General features: G+C 36.8%; 1 protein-coding gene across 2 annotated transcripts in view; it reads right to left on the reverse strand.

Annotated features, from left to right (window-relative positions):
- The window catches only part of SYT1 (synaptotagmin 1), a 126,661-nt gene that overhangs the window by 74,286 nt on the left and 34,152 nt on the right, over positions 1–18,223 (reverse strand). The window contains exons 2-4 of one of the 2 annotated variants that reach the window (XM_015812045.1): positions 12,307–12,491; positions 4,466–4,579; positions 2,655–2,822 (exon numbers count right to left, since the gene is read on the reverse strand). In XM_015812045.1, coding sequence (XP_015667531.1) covers positions 2,655–2,822; positions 4,466–4,579; positions 12,307–12,491 — 467 coding nt within the window. Of the gene's footprint in view, positions 1–2,654; positions 2,823–4,465; positions 4,589–12,306; positions 12,492–18,223 lie in introns of both variants that reach the window. The other variant, XM_015812044.1, reaches the window with a different exon arrangement.

The following is an 18,223-nucleotide window of genomic DNA, read 5'->3' on the forward strand; positions in this document are numbered from 1 at the left end:
CCTCCCTCCCGCTTTCTTTCTTTCCTCCCTACGTGAGGGGGCCTCAATTTGTTTGCGCCTCGGGCCTCCTAACTACTAAATCCGCCACTGGGCTTAAGGAAACCATTATCTCACATGGTGTTAATGACACCAATTAACTATCACAGAGTATATGGAACACAAAAATACTAATATAAATACATGTGTATAATCAAATTAATCAGGTGCTATTTTTTAAGAGGGAATAATATTCTATTGGGAGTGAAAAATATAGATCTAGTAGAAAAGGAATTGTTTAACAATTCTTTGTTTTACTGCATTTATTAAGTTCATTTCTAAGCAAATTTGTAACCCATCTCCCAAGTCAGATCAACTTTCATAACATCCAATCAGTCAGTATGACAACATCACAGTATACTGTTATTTTTATAAAATCAATTAGATTCAAGACAATATTAAGGAAAGATAAAAAGCAGCAAACACACTTCTGACACCATAAAATGTTATACAGGTGTGCTCTCAGCTTCAGCTTATGGTCACTCACACACACTCACTCACAGGTGTCATGCCTCCCTGAATCTGCTGAGGAAAATGAGCTGGAACTGGAGCCTATGGAGGTCGAGGGAGAGGTGTCTATGGCTTCAGAGAAATGTGGGGAAGAGCAGACCAAGGCAGGCCAGGGCCTTTCAGGATTGGGACAGGATGAACATGAGAGACAGAGCTCAGGCGATGAGCAAGGGCCACCCCCTCCTGATCCTAGAGCACGGAGAGAGTGGAGAGACGGAGGGAACAACGCAGGCAGGCTCAACTACTCAGGAAGAGAGCTCTCCGCCCCTCTCCACAAGGCACACCTTGAGACTGAGACTTAAGGAGACACTGTGGGGAGGAGCATTTGTTGGGAACAAACACTGAATGCTTAGTTTTGTGTGCCATTGCTGATCTTGGAAACAACTCTGATCTCTTGTTCTGTGTTGTGATTTCTGCTTGGAAACCCTGAAACTCTGACCATTCGACTGGCTGACAAACTTGATTTGGTGTTCACAGACCTCGGATTGAATTTTGGCTTCTCTTCTGAAACTGTTCAGGTAAGCTTGCATTTCCACAGACTCGTTAGATTTTGGATGTTTGTTTCTTTCCTTGTTATCTATGTGGCCTTGAGTAAATTACTCTTCTAATCTAACTGTGTGTGAGTTGAAACCTGAAGGAGGACGGCTTGTTCCATACACACTCTTCCTGCCTGAAGAGTTAAAATTTTGTGAAACTACTTGCAGCCAGAGGCTGCTGAAGGTGTGTGTGTCTTACTTTGTTCTGCGGCTTGCCAGAAACGTGGGAGCATTTGGGGAAAATTGGAGCAAATAAAGAGCGGCTTGAACTGCCAGTTGACTGTTTTGCCTCTGTGCTGTTCCCTGGGTCATCACAACAGGCCTGGAAAATTGCCACACTCAATCCTAAATCAACTGAACACTGAGGCACAAACGGTTCTTTAAAATACACAGAGACCCAGTGAGTTTAGAATAACAACAAACTTTTACTGATATATTTTTGCTCTTACACACACACACACACACACACACACACACACACACTTACCCAGAGTCCACTACTAGGCTGCCAGGCACTAGCCAGAGGGACAGAAGCTGCCAAGTTTGGGATCCAAAAGCAACTCAAAAGGGTTGGGCTGGCTTGAGGACTTCTTTTTATCTTCCCCAGAGTTGGTTGGGGAGGGGCTTGCCATGTACTCAGACCCAACTTCTGTCATTTTGTTCCCTTTATGACTTGGTTCCTTTCCCTAAGAGAGCTTTTCCTGCCTTTTGTCTACCCTGCTTACGTACCTTTGCCACTTTTAGGTATGGTGGCTTTGGCCTAGTCTCACACATTCCATCCCCTGGCATCGAGTTAAACAGGAGATGCCACAAAATGGGGTTGACTCATCACCTGCTCAGAGCATTACAGGTTTTTGTATATATGTATAGGTTTGCTGTCTAGCTGGTATTTTAGGAAAACAAATATAATCTTGTGAGTACAGCTGGAATATTGTACTTCAGACATGTCAAACTGAAGGCTATGAGCTGGATGCGACCCGCAATGGGCCCAGATCTGGCCCACGTGGCAGCCCTGGAGATGGCAAGGGATCAGCCCCCGTTGCCCTATCCCTGTCCCACCCCAATTCGGCCAGGTACCCCCCTGGGCGTGCGCACAGGAAGCAGCGAGTGCACGAGGGCCAGTGGTGCCTGGCAGCAGCCACAACCAGCCGGTCCCTTGGCTGCCCATTGGATGCCACACTCTGAGATCCTGGGCCAGTTCTCCAAGCAGCAGGTGGAGGCAGAGGCATGGGGGACGTGATCCAGCTTGCTGGACATGCTGGGCAGCTGTCCGCCCCACCTAGCTGCAGCAGGAGTGGGCAAGCAAAGACGGATGGTGGGTCCCAGGAGTGTGGCCGCTGGGCCAGCCCTCAAGTGGCAGGTGGAGGCAGAGGCATGGGGAGGCACGCAATCCAATATACCTATCTTTAAGTATATTTTACAAGAAGGCAACCTCTGAAAACGTATTACTTTTTTAAAAAAGTTCATTATGTTAACAGTAACAATTAACTAGGCTATAAACAATTCCTTGGTGAGGTATAGGGTTAATCTTTAGTAAACGTAAGTCATGAAAAAGTAAGTACATTATAATACCTTGAATGTAAATTGTTCATTGAAGACAGGGTTAAGGGTTTTCCTGTGAACTTTTGTCTCATATTTCTTTTTCTTATCAGGAAGCAGGAAAACCTTCACATATGGATCAGATGTACCACCCATATCTAAAGCAGGCAGCTCAGCAGCTTGAATTATCCCTACCAGAAGCTGGAAAAGGAGATGAAACAGAGGGAAAGAATTAGTTCAGCAAAATTTTAATCAGACATTTAAGGAGAACTTATTCCTGACATGTCGTTGCATACATACTATTCTTCATTTTCTGATGCTCTTTGAGTCAGGAATATGTGAGGAATATGTGAGAATAGTAAGGCCTATTAAGTTCTGGACCAGATGAAGCTTTAACTAAACATGCTTCAGGAATGAGTAAGCAAAAAGGTTACCACAGAACAGGAGCTGAAATACATGAAGCCTTACTCAGGCTGTATCTGAACTAGAAAGATGTACTTGGAGACATTGCTTCAATCCATAATTACTCTAAAAGGACTGAAATGTCTTGCTTTAAGCAGCTATAATCTGAACTAACCTTTGCCTTAAAACAGGGGTGTGAAACTCGCAATGTCACGTGACGTGTCATGACGTATCAGGACTTTTTTCCATTGCCAGCAATGGGGTGGGCCATTGCCAGTTTCGGCATGATGCATCTGGCCCGCGGGCTGGCAGTTTGACACCCCTGCCTTAAAGAATCCATCTTGGGCTTTTTTTTTCTCTTTTCAATAGAAAGATGTAAAATTGCATGATAAAACTTGGCATGCAACCTAAGTTAATAGAAAGGTTTGATAGAAGTTAAAACTTAGAAATTACTAAATGAAAATATTAGAAATATGAAGGAGTGTTTATCCACCCACATTTAATCATTATTAAAATGATCAATGATCAATGATCATTTTTAAAATGATCAATTAAAATGATACAACTGATTTTTATTTATACTATCCTGTCTATGACTATCAGACAGATAGGTAGAAATAGTGTTAAGAACCTGGCAAGTATATTAAATGTACATGTACATGTAGGCTGCATTATTATTGTAGTAAATACTAGCATAATCTTTGTGTACATGCACATGTAATGTAAATATAATTTAATTATCTTTTCCATTTAGCTATGTCACAAATATAGTATTTTGATACAGAATCTTTTTAATAGACTATAGAAATAAAAATTGACATATCTCTATTAATTATGAAAGTTAACAACTTTTATTAGCTATGAATGTGAAAATGAGATTCATTACTTATAAATTAATAACTGATTTGTGTTTGCTTAATTGGTATAATTTTATATTATAGAGTTATGTTTATTTTATTATTTTTAAAGAGTGTTTTTAAGTTTTCATGTCAAAAGCATAGTACAACATAGGCAATCTGATAAAGATGTTTTTGATATAAAAACAAAAACCTGTAATGAACTTTAATGATTTGGTTATGAAAGTCTAGGTATAATAAAGATGATTAAGAACATATATTTTAATAAATAATATTTTAATCTAAAAATCAGTATACTGTTCATTTGATAGATTTTTAGGATATAACCAATAGCCAATGATAGTCCAAATAAGTACTATTCAAAGAAATTCGACTTCCAAGGGAGATAAGGCAAATTGAAGAAGTGAAGCCAATAACTACTGCAAAGACCAAGGAACCAGTAATGGGTCCATGGAACCTCTCCAGATAAGGGAGAACTGGAGATCACCATGTGTGCTCTAGGAGACCTCAGGACAGCACTTTTCTGCAGGTTTTAAAATACTGGGTTTTAATTCATAAAATTCTAAAATCACATTTGTTTCAAACCTGATTGTTCTGAAAGTCATAATCCAAGGAATATTGGATTTTCCCTAATTTCTCCTCTTCTTTGACTTCTTCTTTTTCTTCTCCATCAGTCAATCCAGTTTCAGCATCATCATCCTTAAGGGCCTGTAGACAATTAAGAGCAATAAGTGTGTCAATGAGAATGACTGATTTATAAGCAAAGCCCTAAAATAATCTCATCAAAAAATAAAACCAAGCACTTCTGCTTAGTCATATAGTGAAGCAAAAAAAGCAAGCATGATGGCATTATGTTGTCTATATATATTTAGATTGGTCCAAATATACAAGAATTATCAGCAGCAAGCAGCAAAAAAGCTATGAAACGCCTCTTTGGGGGGGGTATTGCAAGCAACAATTGTTTCAAAGCCTGAAACATAAAGAGAATGTCAACTTGATACTTAATTTTTTAAAAATCAAATTGAATCAAATTGCTTGTCCAAAGACAGTTGTGAATAAGCATGCTATTAAATAAGCAAGGTTGCAAAGTCTTCCAATTTAAACCATTGTGCATGCTGTGAATTACCTACATTAAAGCAAAGTGCTTCTGCAGAATTACTGCTATTTTAATGTTATTGCATATAATTTCTTCAAAAAGTGAAATGCCAAACAGTTTCAGTGTTTTTGTTTTCATTTGGGTTGAATGTAGAAGCAAAGGTACCACTAAGACATTAACAAATGTATGGTCACAAAAAATTAGGACTCCTTTCATTCTCTTTTTCTTTTCATTTGATATTAATTTAAAGATTGGCTGAACCAAAGTGATTTAAAGATATCTCATTTTTAAACAATTAAGGATAACTAACACTTGCAAATTTATCTGAGATAAAGTATCATTAATTTTAGGAAGGCACTGAGAGCAATTTCCAACAGAGACTTTAAAAAAAGAAAAAGTTAAAAGTATCGACTGAAGCAGTATTTGAAACAAATTTCCATCATATTATAATTCAGATTTAAAAATGGGCAGACAATATTTTGTATGCCAGCTCTTGACACTTATTTCCAAATATCTATGTTTAACATTTCAATCAACAGGCATGGTTTCTCAAAAAAGTATGTTCAAGGATTTAATTCAGTTAAAGTTATAATCTGATATGTATCAGCTACACTGCATTTTTTATTTAAAACAATGGGGAAAAGAGGTCCAGTGATTTCAGTGTAATTTTAGGATTGTCAACTTTAGTTAGAATGAAACTTAAATGTGTTTCATCATGTATTTGTTAAAACAACGTAGGCTCAAAGTTTTATTTTAGGTGATAGAAACTGTATGATTAAATGTATAAAAATATTACATCAATTGCTTCTTTTGCAGTATGAAAATAAATTGGGGTGTATGAGGAGAAAACACTCATTCTCATTCTGACAATTTACCTTCCTATTTTACTCTCTACTCTTTTTCTTTATATGTATGCCCACTGGCACTGATGACTATTTGAGCGAATGGAATAGAATTATCTAATTTCTATAAAATAAATCTGATTCAACCTCATTTGGGATTCACAGATAGTAAGAATAAAGCCACAGATCACATATTACCAAATCATTTAATAACATGTATTAAGAATACAAGATAAAAAAGGATTTTTAAAATGTGCAACCCAGACGAAACCAAAAGCAATCCTAATCAAGAAGAATATTTGTAGCTCAGGATTGACATGAGGGGTCCTTGGTGCTCTCTGAGCTTGCTTATTTTCTTGCATTCATTTCATTATCCAAACTAGGTAAAGCCTCAGTGCTAGTCTGAATCATAAGGCCCTGTGCACAGTCACTAGCATTGATGATGTTACCTAATTTGGGTAATGAAACATCTGCAAGAAAACAAGCAAGCTCAGAGAGCATCAAGGTCCCCTCAAAAACAATCCTTCCAATACAAATAATTTTTAAAAAGCAGTCTAAAGAGGTAGTGCTTGGGGTTTGAAGGGGGACAACAGGCTTCATCTGAATCCTGATAAGTCTGTGGGTTTGAAAGGCCTCAGGATCTGGGGGTTCATCATCCTTAATTCTGGACAGGGTTGCACCACAGATAGACCATGTGCACAATCTGGGGGTTCTCCTAGATTTGTGACCAGTCATGGCTGGCAGAGCCTTTGCACAACTTCGTGTTGTATACCAGTTGCACCCTTTTCTGAATCATCAGGCCCTGTGCACAGTCGCTCATGTCCTTGGCATCGCCTGGTTGAAGTACTGCAACATGCTCTACATGGGGCTACTCTTGAAGAGTATTTGGAATTACAACTGGTACAGAATGCAGTGGCATGGACAATTCTTCAGGTGGCACATGTGGCAAAGTTGTTACATGAGTTGCATTGGCTGCTTCTGGTAATTTGCTTCTGGTTCCAATTCATGGAACCATGGTCATAACTTTGAAAACTTTTATGGCATGACTCCAGGATATGGGTCCAGAGGAACTGCCTTACCCTGATTGAACTAATCCACCCCACTTGTTCCAGCAGAAAAGGCTTACTTTGGATCCCATCGGCCAACAAATTTTGGTCAGTGAATCCAGGACAAGAGCCTTTTCTGCTGTGGCCCCTGCCCTCTGGAATATTCTCTCATTACAAGTGAGATTTGCTCCCACAGTCCTGGCTTTCTGAAAGAGCCTAAAAACCTGGGTCTGCTGTTTGGCCTGGAGCCCAACAGGGGCCTGCTACATTGGGAGTGGCTGATGGGATAGAGAAGATTCTCACCCTAGGCTGCCCATCATCTCTGTTCTTAACTTCAATCTTTTTATTCTAATTCTGATTTTTAGCACTTTTTAATTGGTTATTATATTGTAAGCCACCCAGAGTTGCTGTATTAGTGACAATGGCTACATAGAAATTTAATAAATAGATAAATAAAGATGGGAATAATATTACTGATCATGAATACAAATTGATTCAGTCAGAAATTTTCTTTGGGAGCTTACTGAAATACTATATTCCAAAATGTTCTATAGTGCTGTAGCTATTCCTTTCAGCCCTGTATGGTAAATCAGATGGAGAAACCAATGCCAGATAGGTTAACTATTTTAGCATAACAGCTCACAGTTACAGAATCTTGCAAGTCTGAATAGGCTTCTCCCTCTATCTTTGTGTGAATCCTCAAGTTAGTTTCTTGGAATGACCTAAACCATGCTTGTCTCTTCTTTGTCATGGTTACAGATCTTTCCACTGTCATTCAAAGCCATTCCTATGCTCTCTAGAGTTCCATTGGAATGTACTACTTTGGAGAATTTTGTATTTTTTTCATGCTCCCTTGGGAATTGAATAGAGGCACTTGATTAGTGGAAAATATGATGGTGAATTAAGTTAGATTATTCACAAGCGTATTTGTTCATCTTCTCTAATATTTCCTTTTTTTTCTTTCCTTTTAAAATAAATAGTATTCATCTTGATCTTTGGCAATGTTAGGTTTTTACACATTCTATTACTAGAACTTATACTGAATCCCAATAACTCAGTTTAAACATGAGGTATACTTGCCATAAAATTTAGCTAATGAAAAAAAATCAGCCTGATATAATTTAAAGTGCTCTCCTCTCTGTTAACAAATTGTGACACAATAAAGGTTAGAGACCAATGATGCAATTATTTCTGAGACATATTGTTAAATTCCCAATTTTTTTTCAGTTTATCAGTTATATGATTAGGTCGCCTCTTTTCACAAAGGTTGAACTAAAGCAAATTTCCTTCCTCTTTCATACAAAAAAAAACACACAACAGCATACAGCCATTCTGGTACTTTGACATATAACCAAAAAGAAAACAAAATCAGTGCATATCAAAATCTGAAATGTCTAACACTTTTCAGCTTAGTATAAGTTACAGAGAATAAAGGAAATGAGTATTAAATCCTGTAATATAAATAAATCAATTTAGTTCAGCCTCTTGATTTGTGTAAAAGCTTTGCATAAATCTCAGGCTGAGGAGCCACAGCTATTGGGACATTAAGTACATTAGAGCTTTACTTTACATGTGTCCAAAGAGCAAAATAAACCTACCGCAAGTGACAATCCAGAACAGTCATGAGACACAACATAGATAAGGAGGACATAGAAGGAAGAAATAAAAATTAAAACATCCACACAAAAATAGTAAAACTATGGAGAAATGACCTTTTACATATATTCTTTCTGCTGAATCTTTTAACGCACTTAATTTATAATCTTTGACTTTTCTTTTATAGAATAGTTGTAAAGAAAATATAAAATATCCTTCAGAGGAGCTTACTCATGGCATCTTCATATTCTTGGTAACTGTGTGACAATGGTTTGCCCTGCTTCTTCTGGGATATCTTTTTTTTCCATTCCCCAGTGGAAAAGATACACTTTATTTTCCCATCCCTGTATTAACCAAGACTGATATTTGGCAATAGATATCTGCTAGTGTTGACAAGTTGCTGCCATCTGACTGGAATAAACCATTGGTTAGAAAAGTGAATCTCAGTAGATCTACAGAGTGTACTTCCTGAATGGCAAGGGTCTGAACTCTTATGCATCTGGCAGTGAGACTTATTTCTGAATAAGCACATTTAAGGTAAATCTAATCACTATACCATTGGTTTTAAATTAAATTATATTCATGCTGTATTTATATGGAATCTATTCATATGGACCTTTAAAAAAGATCCTTTGAGTAATGACAACATTTATGGTGTAAAAGATTAGAAAACATTTTTTTCTTACATTCTCAAAACAGCCATCCCAAATCAAGTGCCTTCTAGAAAAAATGGACTTAAAATTGCATGATCTTCACACAAGATAACCAATAAAGAAAATGGAAAATGTTTCTTGCTGATGCCTATAAAACAAGCTACTATAGGCTGTTATACTTCTTTTCCCCCTGTTACTGAATTACTCTTCTGGTCAGCTATGTTTTTTCTTCTTCTATGCATATTGTTTCCTTCTTTTTTTAACTGTACGTTGACCAGAATCACCATATAACTTTTTGGTCATTTTTCCAGATCTCAACAAATATAATGGAACACATTTAATAATATACTGTATCATAGAAAAATGCTTTATTAAAAATACACAACAAACTGCACAAAAATATAGCAACAAAATACATTCAGTTTGTCCTATTAAAAACACACAACAGATGGTGATCATTAAAATTATTACCAATATACAAAGTTTCTTTTCTTCAGATCCCTAAAAGAATAGTTTCAGACTATCTTCTAATGAAATATTGATTATGATTACCATAACTGATCAGCAATTAAAGAATGAGTCACAATTAGCATTTATATTAGAAAGAAATCTTTGTTATTGCCAGAATGGGTATCTGCTAAATCAGTTCTGAACTGTAACTCACTAGTTAAAATTGTTCTTAAATTTTAAGGTTCTCAGTGATAGGCCTACTGATTTTAGAATTCTCTGTTGAAATGAAAACCTGTATAGTACAACTGACTAGTGCAAGATGGATGGGATATTTTAAGTATCTAACTCTTTTCTCTCATCTAATAGGAAATTCACATAAAGATATTGTATATTTATTTATATATACAATACATATAAATATATATATATATGTATCTATCTATTGGAAAAGTGAAACCAATTCTACCATTAAATAGAATGAGACTTTATCCAGGAAAGTGATTTGTTTTTTTAAAAATCACATATAATTAGTTATTTTATTTATTATTGTTTGATATCTGCAGCCAGGGACAAATCCTTGAGGGAGTTTCCATGTTAACTGCTGATGATCAAGGTGACTGAACAATATTTACTGTATTACTTTGCCTCAAGCAACAAGTAGTTTTGGCTAATCCTAAAATCCCAAAAGAATCTTTCCTTAAACTTATCCAGATTAGTGGGCTCATACTTGTTTAATCATAGAGCTAAGTAATAAAGTTCAAGTTTCTACCAATATGTCATTAGTGTATAAATAATAGGACAAATTTATCACATTCTTTGTGTGTAACATATAATAATAATAATAATAATAATAATAATAATAATAATAATAATAATAATAATAATAATAATAATAATAGTTGGAAGGGACCTTGGAGGTCATCAAGTCCAACCCCCTGCGCAGGCAGGTAACTCTATACCATTTCGGACAAATGGCTGTCCAGTTTCTTCTTAAAAATTTCCAGTGTTGGAGCATTCACCGCTTCTGGAGGCAGGTTGTTCCACTGGTTAATTGTTCTAACTGTCAGGAAGATTTATAACAAGATTTCTGTCCTCCTGAAGCAAGAACTGCTTATTACAAGAATATATCAAAACTATCAAAGAAATTTTAATTCTACTTCTTCATGTGGGTTAGTTCACCTTTTTTAGGTGCTATTCATTTGTTATTCCATTGCAATAACTCTCCTTTAGAATACCGGCTTTATCGAATTTATAGAGCATTTTTGTTTTCTGGAAAATTCTGCACACTCTTGCTTGACAAATCAAAAAGATGCATTTCCATGACACCAGCATTCCCATTTCACTGGGAGGAAGGGTTCTGTTGTTAAGGACACTTATGTAGTACCCACAATAGAGTTTATCAGTAACTAGCAATATACATAACTTAAAGGCTACTCTTTATTCATAAAGCAGTGATATAAATTGATTACAGATAACGGTATTAATGAAAAGCTATTCTTCATACTCTTCTTCTTTCATCAGATAATGAAAATTTGACATAAGAGGAGTAACTTTAACCTTTCATATTCTAGTATTTGGCAAAAATTGCTTCAAAAAGAAATGGAAAAAATCAAATTCTCTGACCAAAAAGCCTTATTCATGTTTTGATGTTAATAAGATGGGCTGAGGTTAATTTGTGATAAAGAAATGGCAGTCCCAATAATCTTAGTACAAGTAGGCTTAAGGAGCCAGAAGAACATTCTACAGAAGGAATAACAGATTATCTTTTATTTGTGCTCTAGATATTAATTTGGTGGTTCTCATTTCTAATTATATATGCATATAAAAGAATAAATCAATCTAGAGTTCTCACTCAAAAGCACAAATGATCAGGCTCAAATTATCATACTTTGGATACATTATGTAAAAACCTAGCTCTCTGGAGAAGGTTCTTATGTTGGGAGAGGTGGAAGAAAGAAAAGAAGAGAAAGACGAGCAATAAGGTGGACAGACTCAGATACAGTGGTAATGGGTGCACCTCTGGAAGACTTGAAGGACCAGGTTAAGGGCATATCATGAACAAATTTTTTCTATAGGTTTGCTAAGAGTCAACACTGCCTTAATAGCAGATAATCAGTACAATAATACTTTTCTTGGTTGTGCACTGGTTGGCAACCATTTCAGACAGTGGATTCCAGCATACAATATGATGGCTAGATATTCTTAAATCACCTCAAATGTCATGAAATTTTAACTAGTAATCACAAACTCTTAAGCAACCTGATGCCCAATTTTGGTGTTCTTATCTGGTGTTTCGGCTTTGTCAAGATTACCAAAAGATTACCAAAATCTTACTAAACTCAATGATCCTGCAAAATTTTAGATCAAATAAATAAATAAAACATTACCTTGGGGGAGATCTCAGTGTAGTTTTGTGAGATGACAGATAACTCAGCCATCTTGGTTACTATGTTGTGAACTCCTTCTCAGAAATATCAACATCTATTATGTGTTGTAAACTTAGTACACCTAGTAAACTGAATCTGAGCTACAAATCTGAAAACATCCAGGAGCTGTACTTGTAGCAGCCCAAACTCAAATTAAGGGTGCTGATCAAGAGAATAGTGTGATAGAAATTTTCCATTGTAACACTTGCAACTAGTCAATTTTCAATAAAGTACATAATAGCGTATCTCTTCCTCTCAGTCTATGCATTTAAATATTCAAATACAGTATAAATTTAAGAACACGGTATATACTTTACCTGATCTTTCAAGTTCTTGCCTAAATCTTTTACATCTTTCATGTTAATTGCATTCTTTCCTCCCTTCTCCTTGCCCTTCTTCTTGTTTTTCTTTTTGAACAAGCATTTCTTACACAGACAGAAACAGCAGGTAAGGACTAATAAGATGGCAACTATGGCTATGGCTATTAAGGCCCAAGGTGGCACTGTGAAGAGAAAATACACACAAAATAGAGTAAAAGATTGTTAATCAAGAAGGCAAAGACAGAATCTATATTTTTAGTAAATATAATTAGCAATCATTTACAGTATGGCTAATGATAATAGAAGATAACAAAATACAAAGACCTGCAAATAGAAATAGAATGACTGTGCAAAAGAAAGCAGAGGTAATACCAATAGTAATAGGTCAATATAAAAGAGAAAAATGCATTGCTATTGGCATATACTACAGGTGACCCAACAAAGAAGAAGAAATAGATGAACTTTTTGCTAATCAATTAACAAATATATGTAGGAAACATTCCACAATAGTAATGGGAAACTTTAACTACCCTGATATCAACTGGAGACAAACTCTGCAGCAAGTGGGAGATCGAACAGATTCTTAACCAACTTAGTTGACAACTTTGTCATCCAAAAGGTAGAGGAGGGAAGTAGAGGAAAAGCAATACTGGCCCTAATAAAGAAGAAGTGATAAAGGGAGTTGATGATGCTGGAACCTTGGGCGAGAGTAACCACGTCATATTGGAATTCAACGTAATGCAAACACAATCAATAGCATATAATCCAACCAGTCTCTTTAACTTTAAAAGAGCTGATATTAACGAACTCAGAGAGAGCCTAAGAAAAATTCCATGGATAAAAATCCTAAACGGGAAAACAACTCAAGAAGCATGGGAAACTCTGAAAAATATGATCATAAATCCCAGTCCAACATAATACCACTTAAAAACAAATAAAGAAGAAATCCAAGAAGAAATCAGCATGGCTGCACAAAGATCTTTCTGATAAACTGAAAAACAAAAAGGATAAATACAAAAAATGGAAAGAGGAATAACAAAGGCAGAATATCAGCAGATAGCCCGAATCTGCAAAGATTATGTCATGCCTCTGTCTGAGCCTGAATCTGCGGAGGTAAATGAACTGGAATGGGACTCTTTGGAGGCTGAGAGAGAGGTGTCTGTGGCTTCAGAGGAATGTGGGGAAAAGCAGGGCGAGGCAGGCCAGGGCCCTTCAGGATTGGAACAGGAGGAACAGGAGAGGCAGAGTTCAGGCGATGAGCAAGGGCCACCCCCACCTGATCCTAGAGCATGGAGAGTGGAGAGAAGGAGGGAACAACGCAGGCAGGCTCAATTAATCGGGAGGAGAGCGTCCCACCCTTCTCCACAAGGAAGACTGAGATTTAAGGAGACGCTGTGGGGAGGGGCATTTGTCGGGAACAAACACTGATTCTTGGAGTGTTATATATTGTGGCTAATCTCTTGTTCTGTGACTTCTGTTTGGAAACCTGGAAACTCGAACTATTGGATTGACTGACCACACTACTTGAATGTTTAAAGACCTCGGACTGTATTTCGGATTCTCTCTTTTGAAAACTGCTCAAGCAAGCTAGGATTCAAACAGACTTGTTAAGTTTATGTTTTCTTCCTTGTTATCTCTATGGCCTTGAGTACTTTCTTATGCTAAGCAGACTGTATTTGAACCTACTTTCAGCCAGAGTCAGCTGGAGGTGTGTGTGTGTTCGTTTGTTGGAGGCTTGTCAGCAAATGTGGGAGCATTTTGGGAAAATTTGGAGCAATAAAAGAACTGTTTAAATTGCCAGCTGACTGCATTGCCTCTGTGCTGTGCCCTGGGTCATCACAGATTAAGTCAGGAAGGCAAAGGCTCAGAATGAACAAAGACTTGCAACAAAAGATAATAATAAAGTTTATTTCAACATATAAATAACAAGAAAGATGGCAGTACAGAGAAAGCAGAGCTGCCTAACTCTTTCTTTGCATCAATTTTCACACAAAAAGAAACTATAGCCCAAACTACCAAAACCATAACTATAAAAGACAGATTAGAAATAAAAATTAAAATAAGCAAGCAAATGGTGAGAGAACACCTGCCTGATCTTGCTTAATATAAATCACCAGGACCTGACGGACTACATCCCAGAGTTCTGAAGTAGCTGGCAGATGTTATCTCAGAACCATTATACTATATATTTAAAAACTCCTGGAGCACTGGGGAGCTACCAGAGGGTTGGAAAAGAGATGATGTGGCTCCCATCTTCAAAAAAGGAAAAAAAAAAACAGACCCAGGAAACTACAGACCAATCAGCCTAACATCAATACTGGGAAGATACTGGAAAAAATAATTTTAAAAACCCATATCTGTGAACATCTAGAAACAAATAAAGTTATAACTAGTAGCCAGCACTACTAAACTAATCTTATTTCATTCTTTGACAGAGTGTCTAAATTAGTAGATCAGCAAAATGCTATGGACATAGTATACTTAGACTTCAGCAAGGCATTTGACAAAGTAGACCATGACCTATTCCTTGGTAAACTAGAAAACTGTGGGATAGACAAAATCACCACCAGATGAATTTGTAACTGGCTGGCAAACTGTACTCAATGAGTAGTCCTTAATGGTATTACCTCTACATGGAAGGAAGGAAGCAGTGGGGTACCACAAGGTTCTGTATTAGGCAGGAATAGCCAACACACCAGCAAACAAGCTTAGGATTCAAAAAGATCTTGATAGATCTGAGCTACGGGCTCTATCCCATTTAATGTGGAGAAAAGTAAGGTTTTACAGCTAGGCAGAAAAAACCAAAGCTACAAGTACAGATTAGGTGAAACCTGGCTCAAAAAGAGAAACTGTGAGAGGGACCTTGGAGTCCTAGTGGACAATCACTTAAACATGAGTCAGCAGTATGCGGCAGCAGCCAAAAAAACTAATACAATCCTTGGTTGTATAAACAAAGGCATAGAATCAAAATCATGTGAAGTATTAGTACCGCTTTATAAATTCTTAGTAAGACCAAACCTAGAATACTGCATCCAGTTTTGGTCACCACATTACAAAAAAGATGTCAAGACTTTGGAAAATGTGCAAAGAAGAGCAACAAAGATGATTAAGGGCCAGGAGACAAAAGCACATGAAGAACAGATGCAGGAATTGAGTATGGCCAGTCTAGAGAAAAGAAGAACTAGGGGTGACATGATAGCAGTATTCCAGTATTTGAAGGGCTGCCACAAAGAACTTATTTTCCAAAGCACCAGAAGACAAGACAAGAAACAATGGATAGAAACTACTTAAGGAGAGAAGCAACCTGGAATTAAGGAGAAACTTCCTAACAGTGAGGACAATTAACTAGTGGAACAGCTTGCCTTCAGATGTTGTGGGTGATTCATCACTGGAGGATTTTAAGAAAAGACTGAACAGCCACTTATCTGAAATGGTATAAGCTCTCCTGCTTGAGCAGGGGGTTGGACTAGAAGACCTCCAAGATGCCTTCCAGCTCTATTCTGATTGATAGATGCCTTGGATGCAATCCCAAAACAACTGAAGCACTACTTTAATGACAAATTCACCGTCAATGAATTGCAAGAGGCAGCTTTACTTGGAACAGCTTACATCTTGCGACGATCTAACACCATCAAATATCAACATCTACCTATCCCAGGTCCTTGGGAATGACTGAATAGGTGGATAAAAATGTCAAATACAGTCTATTCAACAAACCATAATAATAATAATTGCAAAAGGCAGCTTTACTTGAAACAGCTTACATCCTGCAGCAACAGCTTTAACAACATCAAACACAAGATCTGCATATCCCAGGTCCATAGGATGGGCAAAATGTATAAAAATGCCAAATCTGCTTTAAACATCTGGCTGAATATACAATGAATCACAATAATAATAGTGACCTATTATTGGACTTTATAATCTCACTAGTTTAAGAAAAATTGGTACACTAATAAATCTGAATTATCCATCCAAACCAACAGGAAATCACAGTGCATAAGCAACTGCATTTCTTCAGAAAAAACAGGTTCTAATTGTTCTTCTACTGAGGGAAGCATGAGTTTAACATAAAGTTACCCTCATAACCCACCTTGCATTGTGGCCAGGAAAATAAAGCAAGCTTTAAGTCAGCAGGAGCTGGTTAGGAACTTGTGTCATCCAGATCTTAAGAAAACAAGCGTATGTGTTCTGAACAGTCAGATATAAGCAGCATTTATCCATTTGCTGTTGCTTTTTCTTGACAATGACTCAGATGCAGGTCAAGATCATATTAAGTGAAGGACAATGACTATCCAGTAAAAAGAAATTTATATTATGAATGATCATAAATTACAGGCACTATACAAATGAAATAATTATGTGTGAAAGTGGGATATGTTTATGTCCATAAAAGAGAAACAGTCTATTTAAAAAACCCTGTAAAATCAGAATGATTCCCTTCATACAAATTGGATGTGTAGGCTGTAATAAAAAGCAAAGTTCATAGTGACTATGAAGGGAAGCTTTACTTAAATGGAATCAGAGTTTTAAGCCAACAAAGATCATGCAGTGAAATAAATCATGTTACTTTGATGGCGTTATTTTATTTAGCTTTCCTATATTACTATCATGTTTTCCTGAAATCTTGTAAAAAGATTTTAAAGCAAGCATATATACTTGCTCCCAGAAAAATATACAATCTGTCCGACACAGAAAATATTCTTCCAAACAGCTTACACAAAAATCTCTAAAATTATGTTTTGTAATATGCAAAAGTGAATGGCATTTGATAGACAGTACTCAAGAATTATAAAAGGAAAACGTACAGAGTAAGTGCAGATCAAATTAACTGAGCAACATAGTATGTATCAAAAGTTAATATTTCATTGTTGAAAGTTCTATAAAAGGAATTGCCAGTACAGACATTTATTGTTATTTATTAATTTCTAGCATGAGGGGTACAACTATCGTGACCCACCCAATTATCAGACCTATGGATTACTCCTTTTTGTTAGCTGCTATCTTTGAGCATTGGCTGTGATTATTCTTTGGGAATTGGATTTTGGGAGAGATTTTGCTTTATATCCCCAGCTAAATGAATAAAAAAATGGTTTTCTTGTGCATATGGATCTTTTCAAGAAAGCAACTATCTCAGGAAAAGACATGGGAAGAGTCCACTCATAGTATGTGTCAGTATTTAAAATGATCAGATGAATCAATACTCTTCTTTCAAGACCCTACTTTGTTGAAACATAAACTCAAGTTATCTCAGTATTGTGGATATGCATACCATTTTGACATCTCCATTTACAAGACATTTGAAAAAAAATTCTTTGTGCATTCAATCTGAAGCTCTGAAAAAAGTCTATAATGCATTTGGGTGACCTTCTTATTTTGGACTACGAACTTTTTCGATCAGGTGAACAATTTTCTGTTCCAACCAAGTGAATAGAACTGAAATTGAAATAATAAATGGGTAGAGCTGCTAAATGTGCAAAGGTTTTAGCACATGACAAGGTACAGAGACACTGGTAGCTATTGTCCCTAGCGTTAGATTGTAAAGATAAATGTTTTACCATGCTTCTTTAAAAAGTCATTAATTGTATCATTAAAGAAAGTTAATGAAATCTGTTGTGTCCTGAGCCTGCATCTTGCAGGCTCAGGACGTTGCAAGAGTCCCGGGCATTTGCAGAAGCTGCCCGGGACCAGACTGAGCGGCGCCGGCCTTGTGCACATGCGCAAGGCGGGAAAAGCCCGCCTCATGATTGGTTGAACTTGCCCGGGGATCAGAGGGTATAAATAGAGGCCTGCGTGCCTCTGCTCTGGTTGTTCGAGAGTGGAGCAAACAATAAAGACTTGTTGGAGATGAATCGTCTCAAGCGCCATTATTCCCAGGACTTAACACTGGCGACGAAGGTGGGATTCAGTCTCT

This window comes from Protobothrops mucrosquamatus, unplaced genomic scaffold (assembly GCF_001527695.2).
Source record: "Protobothrops mucrosquamatus isolate PMUCROS unplaced genomic scaffold, P.Mucros_1.0 scaffold63, whole genome shotgun sequence".
In the NCBI taxonomy this organism is placed as follows: Eukaryota; Metazoa; Chordata; class Lepidosauria; order Squamata; family Viperidae; genus Protobothrops; species Protobothrops mucrosquamatus.